General features: G+C 39.0%; 1 protein-coding gene across 1 annotated transcript; it reads left to right on the top strand.

Annotated features, from left to right (window-relative positions):
* The first annotated feature begins 6,692 nt into the window (after positions 1–6,692).
* SMCO1 (single-pass membrane protein with coiled-coil domains 1) lies at positions 6,693–11,722 on the top strand. The gene is made up of 3 exons (XM_007090954.3): positions 6,693–6,745; positions 10,118–10,267; positions 10,708–11,722. Exons 1-3 carry the CDS (start codon positions 6,696–6,698, stop codon positions 11,150–11,152), a joined length of 645 nt encoding a protein of 214 aa, XP_007091016.1. The 5' UTR covers positions 6,693–6,695; the 3' UTR covers positions 11,153–11,722.

Genomic DNA, 11,722 nt, shown 5'->3' with positions numbered 1-11,722 from the left:
ATTACCATAAACTGAGGTGTGGTTGAAAGGGGCTTGTTATAAACAACAAAAGGCACTCCTTCACTTTTACCATTCTAGGGCTATTTCAGTAACAAGGGGGAAAAACCAAATATTATAGTGAAAGATGCTCCTTTCACCTGTTTTAGGAGCTGGGGACAAAAAATATATATAACAGAAGATGTTCCTATGGTTCTTACCACTTAGGAAGTTACAAGAGTTTGATTATCTCTGTGCCCAGAGCTGGGACAAAGACCAAATATAAATTTCTTATTATATCACATCATAGTCATCAAGCTTATGACATAACAGTTTTCTGTGTATATGTTGTACTTCAATTTTTAAAATGTCTTATTAGGGTGCCTGGGTGGCTCAGATGGTTGAGTGTCAGACTCTTGATTTCAGCTCAGGTCATGATACCAGAGTTGTGGGATTAAGCCCCTGCTTAAGATTCTCTCTCTCCCTCTGCCCTTCTCATGTACAGGATCTTCTCTCTCAAAAATATAAAATAAAATAAAAATAAAATAAAATAAAATAAAATAAAATATCTTATTAATTTTAAAATATTCAGGTAAATAATTTGTATGTTTTTTTAATCAGTTCCTTAATGGAAGCTTCCATAAGAACCCTACTATCTACAAATATGCCTACATTTGTAAAATAAAATTGAAACTAACACACATTTTAAAGTTAATAGTTGATCTAATTAATAGGGTCTGCCAAGGTTCTTTGAGATTAATGCTTGAACAAAAAACATCACACAGTCAGTAGGGATGTAGTCTTAATCTGGTTTAGAGCAAGACCTAAGAAGAGAATTGCACAAATTCACATAAATGAGAACTGAGGCGATTCCAGGAAGCACGTCGTACAGAGGAGAAGAATGAGACAGAGAAGGGAAGGAACTCAACACAGAGCAGTACATGAATTGTAAATTCCCCCTGTGAGTAACTGAGGCTCAACCCCTCCAAAGGTTTTTTGCTACTGCTATGATCCACATTTTATAAATCTAGAAATAGGGACTGAGAGATATTAAAGTACTCTTCAGAGGCGCACAGAGCTAAGAAGTGGTGGAACAAGAATTTGTATCAATCTGATCAGAGCCAAGAATAGTTTAGTCTGCAGGAGACTAAACCAGGTTTTAGAAACTGGAATCTAGAAACGGGGGAGAAGGAAGCAAACACAAGCAGGTTGCAAGCAAATAGAGTGAGTGCCTAGAATCAGCACTGCTGTCTGGATCTTGTTTTTATATGGTGACTGGGCCGGGTGCGGTTTGAGTCTGGTGATGGAACTAATAAAATGTATGGAATTCTCGTTCTAGAAAGAAAGCTCAGACATTGTAGATGAATCCTTCTGTAGTCTGTATAAATTCACAAATTGAGGGACTCCTTTCTCTGATGTATTGGTGTAGGTAAGTATCTGGGCTGAATGCATCTTCCGGAAGATTGCACTAAGAGCAAAGTGCAAAGTGGAAAAAACCAGGTTGGCAGCTTGCTGACAAAGTATCATTTTAACAAATTCTCTTTCTATCCACATGTGCTACTGTTACAAAACTCTTGGGGCAAGGTGACCATTAGCAAATTTACTAATGGCAAAAACTCCTAGATCTTTTCCCCTGAGTTGGAAGCCTTTGCAAGTAACATTACTCTGTTAGTATCTGTGCTTGGAGTTCAGCACTTTGAGTTTAGCACTCAAAGCATAGGACTCAAAGTATTCAATTGTTAGTACTTGATTCAGCTCTACAACAAACAGCAGAAACCTGCTGCAGCTTTAGATGCTTTGTTTTAGCAGAGCAAAGTACTGTTTATCTCTCAGCACTGCTGCTTAGCTTTTGAATACAGCATTCTTCCAAAGATCTATACCCTGTGACAAAAAGCAGGAAGGAATCCTGGCTGCAGCTTTGTTATAAAAAAGCTTGTGAGAGAAAATATTTGATAAAGATACAAGTGATAAATATGCCAAGAACGCTTAAAACTCAACAGTAAAAAACAAGCTGATTTTAAAAAGGGCAAAGCACCTGGACAGCCACTTCACCAAAGATATACAAATGGCAAGTAAGCCATGATGTTCAACATCATTTGTCATCAAGGAAATGCAAATTAAAATTATAAGACACAACTACACACCTATTCAAATGGCCAAAATACAAACAGTGACAACACCAAATGCTGACAAGGATGTAGAGCAACAAAAACTATCATTCACTGCTGGTGGAAATGCAAAGTAGTACAGCCACCTTGGAAGACAGTTTGGCAATTTCTTTTTTATTTTTATGTTTGTTTGTTTGTTTGTTTGTTTGTTTGTTTGTTTGTTTAGTGATAGAGCATGAGTCAGGGAGGGGCAGGGAGAGGTGAGAGGGAATCCCAAGCAGGCTCTGCACTGTCAGCGCAGAGCCTCCAACCCATGAACTGTTGAGAGATCATGACCTGAGTTGAAATCAAGAGTCAGATGCTTAACCGACTGAGCCCCCCAGGTGCACCCAGTTTGACAGTTTCTTTTCTTTTTTTTTTTTAAGTTTATTTATTTTGAGAGAGAAAGAATGCCAGCCGGGGAGGGACAGAGAGGAAGACAGAGAATTCAAGCAGGCTCCGCACTGTCAGTGCAGAGCACAACTTGGGGCTTGAACCCATCAATTGTGAGATCATGCTCTGAGCTAAAATCAAGAGTTAGACACTTAATCGACTGAGCCACCCAGGTGCCCCCAATTTGGCAGTTTCTTACAAAACTAAACATACTCTTACTGTGCAACCCAGCAATCATGCTCCTGGGAATTTACTCACATAAACTGAAAACTTATGCCCACACAAAAACCTGCACACAGGTTCATAGCAGTTTCATTAATGATTGCCATGACTTGAAAAGACTCATCCTCCAGTAGGTGAGTGAATAAAGAAACTATGGCACATCCAGACATTAAATATTATTCAGCACTAAAAAGAACTGAGCTATCAAGCCATGAAAAGACATGGAGGAAACTTAAATGCATAGTACATGTGAGAGAAGCCAATGTGAAAAGGCTACATACTGTATGATTCCAGCTATATGACATTCTGGAAAAGGCAAAACTATGGAGGCAGTAAAACGATCAATGGCTACCAGAGTTTTGGGGGTGGGAGGGAAGGACAGGCAAGTAGGCAGAGCACAGAGGGTTTTTACGACAGTGAAACTATTCTGTATGGTACTGCAATGATGGATACACGGTATTATATATTTGTCAAAACCCATAGAATGGACGACACCAAGAGTGAACCCCTAATGTAACCTGTACACTATAGGCGATCATGATGAGTCAATGTAGGTTCATCAGAAGTAATTAATGTAACCACTGTGGTGCAAGGTGTCTATAGCAGGGGGAAGTCGTGCCTGTATAAAGGTAGGGGTATACTTTCTGCTATACTTTCTGTTCTTTTGGCTGGGAACCTAAAATTGCTCTTAGTTAAGCAATATGACAGGGGACCAGGCGGGTCTGAGAGATGAGCCTGGCAGAAGAGATGAGGAAATCATAAAAGTTTGGACAGACAAAAGGCAATATAGAGAGGCAATCAAGGACAGAGTGATCAGCGGGTACTGTTCAGGTCTACACAGACAAGAGGCAGTCGATGAAAGTGGGGAGAAAAAAAACAAATACTGGGTCTGGATAGGCAGCATATTAGAGGAAACAGTACCGGCGAGTGGAATTGGTAGGCTCTGATCCCAGAGCAGAACTCTACTCTTTGCCCTGTTCTAAACATTCTTCTGGGGGACAGGGTTCCATAATGGCTTATTCTGAGTGAGAAGACAGAGAGATACCAGGTTAAATCAGAGTCTCCACTATTCTCTCCTTCCTTCTCTGTTTTATTTCCTTGTCAACGTTCTGGCCACTGATCTACTATAAGAAAACTAGTATTAGTTCCAGAAAAATGAAGGGCTTCAGAGGAAGCCTCAGCAAAAAGGAACCTGATAAAGTATCCTTCACTGAACTGTTCACTCCTTAAGAACAGAAGCCCAACTATAAAAGGCTTAACTGATAAAGCAAAGTTACTCCTTACAGTAAGCACATTAGCAATGGAATTATCCTAGGGGAGGTTAATTCAGTGACAAGTTTTTTGTTTGTTTTCTTACCCTTTTACCAACCTCTCCCTATTTGCCCCACTCACCACCCTGGCAAACCACTTTTCTACTCTCTTGTTTCTGAGTTTGGCTTTTTATTTAGATTCCACATGTAAGTGATACCCTGCAGTATTTGTTTTTCTTTGTTGGGATGATTTCATTTAGCATAACGCCCTCAAGGTCCATCCATGTTGTCATAAAAAGCAAGATTTCCTTCTTTCTGGACAATTAGGTTGTTTCCATCATTTGGCTATTGTGATTCAATGATGCAGTGAGCATGGGAGTGCAGATCCCTCAACACCCTCTTTTTATTTTCTTTGAACATATCCCCTGAAGTGGGATTGCTGGACCACAGGATAGTTCCGGTTCTAGTTTTTTGAGGATCTTTCATGCTATTTTCCATCGTGACAGGTTCTTTTCATCTGTCTGCTCTGTTGTCCTGGCTTGCTCTCTGTGGCCGGTTCCCCTCATGTCATAAAAGGGTGAGCGCTGCAGTATCAGGCATTACAGGAAGACTCAGTAATATGAGGGATGAAGAGAAACTATTTCTACTGTGTGTGTGTTTTATCATTTGAAAAACTTTCCTTCCAGTCACGAAAGGACAAATATTGTACAATTCCACTTACAGGAAGTAAGGACTTAGAGGAGTTAAATTCATAGAGACAAAAAGCAGGATGGTGGTTTCAGGGTGGAGGAGAGGGGAGAATGTACAATACAGGGTTTCAATGGATACATGGTTTCAGTTGGGGAAGATGAAAATGTTCTGGAGGTGGATGGTGGTGATGACTGGGCAACAGTATAAATGTGCTTAATGCCACAGAGATGTACACTTAAAAAAGGTTAAAAAATGGTTACATTTTAAAAATTAAGATTTAATTGACATACAACATTAGTTTCAAGTGTACAGCCTAATGATTCAATATAAATATATATTGTGAAATAATCACCACAATAAGTCTAGTTAACATCCATCACCACACATAGTTACAAACTTTTCCTTTCTTTTTTTCTTTCTTTCTTTCTTTCTTTCTTTCTTTCTTTCTTTCTTTCTTTCTTTTTGTTTTTTAAAAAGTTTTGTTTATTTAAGTAATCTCTACACCCAACGTGGGGCTCAAACCCACGACCCCAAGATCGAGTCACATGCTCTTCCGACTGAGCCAACCAGGCACCCCAAACTTTCTTCTTGATATGAGAACTTTTAAGATCTACTTTCTTAGCAACATTCACATATACAATACAATATTGTTAACTATAGTCTGTATGCTGCTTATTACATCCCCAGGACTTATTTATTTTACAGCTAGAAGTTTGTACCTTTTTGTACAAAAAGGGGGTATACTACCTTCACCCAATTTGTCCATCCCCACCCAAAATGGTAAATTTTGTTATATGTTTTATAACAAGTAAAAATAAGCTTTTCTCAGAAGTCCCATAGTAGACTTTCTCTCATATTTCATAGGCCAGAATTCTGCCACCTGCCTATTCCTAAACTAATGATAACGGCAACAATAGTGAAATTACTATGATTGACTTAATCTAATCAAGATTCACCCCCCTTGTGACTGGGGAGGGGTCCAGCCTCCCCGAAAGCACATGGCTGCCCAATACTTGAACAATATTTGAATTCTGTTGAGATAAGTGAACAAATTATTCATCGAATAAGTAAATCCATGACCTGGATCTTATTAGTTTAAATGTTATGGGTTTTTTTTAATTGTTGTTTTTCTTTTCCTCACATGACTTTTGCTTAAGGCATATTCATTCATTATTTCCTGACGACAGCATGTACCTTGCCTCTCTGATTTTGCTCATGTAATTTCTCGTTTTAAAATACCCTTTCTCTCTTCTCTGATAATCAGACACCTACATTTCCTTTAAGGCTAAGCCCAAATCCTACCTTCAGTGTGAGCATTTCTCAATTATCCAAGACTTCAGTGACTTAGTCTCTCATCTGTGATTTTTATGGTCTGTACCTATTAAGTGCACAACATTTTATATACATTTTCTTTTTAAGTATATGTCCTTTATTCCCAATTAGAATGTAAACATGTTGAATTCAGGAATCCTGTTTGATGTCTGTTTCCATTTTCAACACTTAATCTAATACTAGAAGCTCTCAATGAATATTTATTAGTTTCTAAGGACGATTAGATTTTTAGCATTGATATATCATAAAAGGTCTGGGGCTCTCTTTAAACCTCATTTAGATTATAACTAAATAATTAAGCTGTTAAAATTTGAGAGTAATATTTCCATCAAATTTAATCCTAGTATATGTACATATTTGTATACCGATATATACATTTATCAGAATATACATAGAGCCACAATTACATCTGATGGTTGTGCTATGTTGATGTACTACAGCTCACTTTACAAAGACAAACATTATAGTGGGTTCTAGGACACCTGTGTTCACAAGATCAGTTCTCTGAAACTATATTTGGATGTACAAGCTATTAAAAGCTTCTTGTACTGAGTGACCTTTGAGGCAGAATTTAGATCAAATAGTCACACAAGCTGCTGCTTGTTGCTGAGTGGAAGACAGCAGAAAACCCTCCATTAGGTTTTTATTTTCCTTGTTTTGTTTCCTTTCATTTTGCCTTAAGAAGATGAACAATGAAACCACAACCCTGATATCCTTGAAGGAGGCAATGAAAAGGTTGCTAAGGGCTACAGGGCGGGAACAAACATAGGTCTGCTTTTCTGGGAAGATGGGTAAGAGAAGAATAAGGAATAAAAATAGGCAAAGAAGTATAGACATGCTAATTAAAATTCTGTCTCTGTTTAAAGTGGTTTAAGTCTTCCAGGTTAAAATATATATATTTACTATATATATTTAACATATATATGTAAACACATACATTTAACATATATATTAAATATATATTTAACTTCCATATATATGTGTAAACAATAAAGAAAAATACACTCCCAGGTGAATTCCATTCAATTAATGTATGTGCTATATTCTAGGTATACAAAATAAGTAAAATGTGGTTTCTATCCTCAAGGATCTCAAAGCCTATAGAGAGAATTATTCAAAAATACTTAGAATTTAATGTGATTGACCTTGTAATGGTGATGTTCATAAAGGGCTATGAGGACAGAAGAGAGGATCAATTTATTTGCCTTTGACACCAGAAAAAGGAACCCTTCACAGAGGGACATTTATTATTTTTTTTAATTTTTTTTTTTAACGTTTATTTATTTTTGAGACAGGGAGAGACAGAGCATGAACAGGGGAGGGGCAGAGAGAGGGAGACACAGAATCCGAAACAGGCTCCAGGCTTCGAGCTGTCAGCACAGAGCCCGATGCAGGACTAGAACTCACAGACCGCAAGATCATGACCTGAGCTGAAGTTAGCCGCTTCACTGACTGAGCCACCCAGGCGCCCCTCATAGAGGGACATTTAAACTGATCTTAAAGTGTGAGTAAAAGGCTATGAGAAAAAAAAATATGGGAAGGAATTCTAGGCTGAGGAAACAGTACATGGAACACATAATGGAACATGGAGGCCGCAGAAGCCTGGAATCACATACTGTGTTCCGTCAGCTTCTAGATGTCTCGTGTGATTACCGACTAGGGTATGAGAGGATTGGCAGAAGATGGGAGCAAAGGGTTAAGGGCTTTATGTTTCCTCCTGAGAATAGCCAATTTGGCTATAACTGTGTCTTTGGACAAGTCAGGGCAGCACAAAGCATACATAATCAGTTGAGTCACATGATCAGAATTGTATTTTAGAATCACATTTCTGGAAGGATGGATTCAAGGTGGCAGAAATCGAAAGCAGGGATCCAGTTAGGCTACTGTAATCCTAAGTCAAAGTGAAAGACAGTTATTAACTGGTTTAGTGGTGATGGAGAGGAGGGTATAGTTTAGAGGCATTAGTGGAGAGGAAGAAAAAAAAGGTAAGAATTATTCTGAAATTTCTAGTTTAAGCACTTGAATAGATGGTGATGTCACTAACTGAGCTGGGGAATTATAGTAAAAAACAGACTTGGATTTGCAGACATGTTGTTCAGCATTTATTTCAAATGGTGTGGGAATGCCTTTTTGTGAGAGGCTTCCAAAAAGCTATTAACAACTGTGAACTTTTATACTGACTGACAAGCTAGAGTTCAAGCTAGAGAGGACCTATAAGCAATATAGTCTCAAAGGTGTCAAAGTTACTACAGACAGTACGCCAGATGACATTGTTTTCATATGTAGACAGAGATTGCTGGCATATTAGGTCACGCAGGCTTACACTCCTATGAAACACATTTCGTAGTGGGCCTTATCTATATGTAAGTAAAATATCCAAAGCAGTGAGAAAATTCTAACCATAGTAATTTCCGAAGATGAGGGAGAGGGATAGTGAGTAGGTTCAGTTTAGAACGGTTGGGTTTGGAGACGCACAAAACATAAAGATACAGCTCTAGAGGGGTGCCTGGGTGGCTTGGCCGGTTAAGCGTCCGACTTCGGCTCAGGTCATGATCTCACGGCCCATGGGTTCGAGCCCCGCGTCGGGCTCTGTGCTGACCGCTCAGAGCCTGCAGCCTGTTTCAGATTCTGTGTCTCCCTCTCTCTCTGCCCCTCCCCTGTTCATGCTCTGTCTCTCTCTGTCTCAAAAATAAATAAACGTTGAAAAAAAAAAAAAAAGATACAGCTCTAGAGCTTAGGAGGTGGTACCTGAAGTTGAATTAGCCTTGAGATAAACCGAGCGCTAAGAAGAGAACATGGTCAAGGACGGGACCTGGGCAACCACAAAGTATTCAGGTCACTGAGGACATAGAAGTGGTACCTGAATTCGTGTATCACTTCTTTCATGAAAATGTGGGTGCCTTCAGGCAAGTGAGTTGTGTGGTTCCAGTTCTGTGTGATTCAGTTTGACATAATTCTGGTGCCACAGTGCCCTCTGATGATTAAGGTTGTTCAGAGCTACTCAAATGCCCTTGTTGGGTTACACGGCTCAGTGTCTCATTCACATTATTGATGTCGATAATATGAGACATATTTTCTTCTGTGTAAGGCCTTTCTTTGCTAGGTATTGGGGGACAGGCATAAAGATGTCCAAGAAATAGTCTCTGATTCCCCCTCTCCAACAGTTTACAATTTTGTTCATGAAATCCTAACTCTAAAAATAAAGCAGGAGGTGAGGAGTGACAGGTAATAGAGGCAGTCCCTGTGAAAATGAAGTAGGCAGGGCGATCTCCAGGCAGAAAGGCTAGGGGATATAAGTGAGGTAGGATACAATTTGGGTAGTCAGAATAGAGAAAGGCACCTTTTTAAATAGTGGTCCCAGCACTGAGTAGCTATGACATTAGATCTCAATCTTTGTGAGACTCGATTTATCTGTAAAATAATAAAAATGACTGCTTCGCTTCTTATGGTTGTTGTGAGAATCAAAGTAATGCTTGTATTTAAAATACTTTTGGGGGCAGGCACCTGGGTGGCTCAGTTGGTTAAATGTCTGACTCTTGATTTTGGCTCAGGTCATGATCTCATGGTTCGGAGTTCAAGCCCTGTGTCGGGCTCTGAGCTGGCAACATGGAGCCTGCTTAGGATTTTCTCCCTCTCCTTTCTCTCTGCCCCATCCCCACTCTCTCGCAAACACGTGCTCTCTCTCAAAATAAATAAACTTAAAAAAATTAAAAATAAATTAAAAATGAAAACTTTTTTTTTAAAGTAGGCTCCATACCCAATGTGCAGCTTGAACTCACAGCCCTGAAACTGAGAGTCGCATGCTCCACTGACTCAGGCAGCCAGGCACCCCTAAAATACTTTATTTAAGCTATAAAGTTCAATACAAAAACATGATATGTTAGATAATCCAAGTAATTAGACAATTCAGAAGTTTGGCAATATAAGGAAGAACTGGGATGATGGCTAGAGAGAATTAGCAAATGGAAACATCTGTTCGTAAGCTTAAATGTAGATAGCTACCCAAATTAATAGTGGTTATAAACAATGTAATAGAGCCCTATCTTAAGGCAAAACCTTAGTACTGTCTCTCGACCTAAAGTGCCCCTTGATTCTTTTATCCTGTAGAGTAGACCACAAACTCCAAGTTTTAGAAGCACAGTTTAAAGAACTGGACTTCACCAAGGATAGCCTGACACAGAAATTTGAACATCATAGCAAGGCTTTGGCAAACCAGGCAGCCCACGATGCACTGTGGACAGCAGTGCTGGCACTCAAGTGAGTATCCAATGAGAAATCAGTGGAATTTCGTGGCTTTGTGAGAGCTTGCAGGGGACATTCTAAACTTGAATTTAATATGGTTCTAACATGGCTTGTGAAGAAATCGTATTATCTTAGGTTAATTGATTCAAAAGAGATTAATTTGAGCACCTGTTGATATGCCAGCACTGCCATATACATCTCATCACAGAGTCTCTTGCTTGCCAATGTCTTACTAATACAGAGATGGCTGACATAACTCCCCTGCCATTGAGAAATGTGTAGTATGAGTGGCCTGAGAACTAAGCTATCCAGTATAGTGCAGGCCCTATTTCTAAAGTAAGTATTTTCTAAAATACAGCAGCTGGTTCTTCTAGTGGGTTTGTATTCTAATAGAATTCATTTTATGTTTGTACATAGAGTTCCACTGCTCACAAAGCTCTCCACATTTTTTGTAGATTCACTTCAATGGAACTGAGTATTTTATATAGCTACGTCATGGAAGTACTCATCTGCTTGCACACTCGTGTGCTTGAGAAGCTGCCAGACCTGGTGAGAGGTCTTCCCACCTTAGCCTCTGTCCTAAGACGAAAAGTCAAGAACCAGCGTATTAGAGGTGTTTGGGAGTCTGTCCTGGAGGAAAGTGGGCTGGAAGAAGGAGATATCACAGCACTTTGTACCTTCTTTATTGCATATGGTAACAAGGCAGAATACTATGTTGCTAAAGTGAGGCAGATGTATATCAAGGATGTCACTTTCCTGATCACTAACATGGTAAAGAACCAGGCTTTGCAGGGTGGTTTGCTCAGGGCTGTGCAGGTCATTGAGAAGGGAAAAGCAGTGAAGGCCCCTGAAAACCAAAAGTCCCCCCTAAAAGAGTTGATACCATTAGCCAGAAACTAACTTTACTCTATGACCAAGGGATTCTACTTCTAGTAGTTTATCTCACAAAAATGGGGGGGGGGGGTAGGAAACGTATGTACAATTTATTATACACCTATTTTTATAGCAAAAGTGAGGGGAGCCTTAAACAAAATATGATAAATTGATACAATGGATACTTTCTGTGTAAGAGAATGAAGAAGCTCTTTGTGTAATTGTACAATGATACAGAGCTATCACCAAGATGTGTTGTTTTAAAATATTTCCTATATATTGTTAAGTGGAGGAAAAAAAGGGCAAAAACGAATATCTACACACACACATATACAAGCTAATATACCCATAAACTTCATAAGCTTCTTCTGGAGAGATAGAAAGTGGTAACTTTGGCTGTCTCAGGGAAAAAACAAAGAAAGAGGCTAGGGGTCAAAGGTAGGAGGAATTCTTTTCACTGTTAAAGAATGTACTGTTTTGTACATTTTGAATTTTGAACCATATGAATGCACAGTATATTAAAAGACAAACCAATACAAACACCTAATATATATTATATGTTGTACATTTTCTCTCTGGTACAGAACCACAGTTATT

The sequence above is a fragment of the Panthera tigris genome, chromosome C2, assembly GCF_018350195.1.
Source record: "Panthera tigris isolate Pti1 chromosome C2, P.tigris_Pti1_mat1.1, whole genome shotgun sequence".
NCBI classification, from domain to species: Eukaryota; Metazoa; Chordata; class Mammalia; order Carnivora; family Felidae; genus Panthera; species Panthera tigris.
The sequence above is the reverse complement of the archived record's forward strand: the minus strand, read 5'-3'. Positions and strand labels throughout refer to the sequence as shown.

Excerpts from the sequence above, each read along its gene's own strand:
- SMCO1 (XM_007090954.3), top strand. The coding sequence starts at position 6,696 with ATGAACAATGAAACCACAACCCTGATATCCTTGAAGGAGGCAATGAAA. Across the intron at positions 6,746-10,117 it reads TTGAAGGAGGCAATGAAAAG|AGTAGACCACAAACTCCAAG; the intron begins GTTGCTAAGGGC and ends TTTATCCTGTAG. Across the intron at positions 10,268-10,707 it reads ACAGCAGTGCTGGCACTCAA|ATTCACTTCAATGGAACTGA; the intron begins GTGAGTATCCAA and ends CATTTTTTGTAG.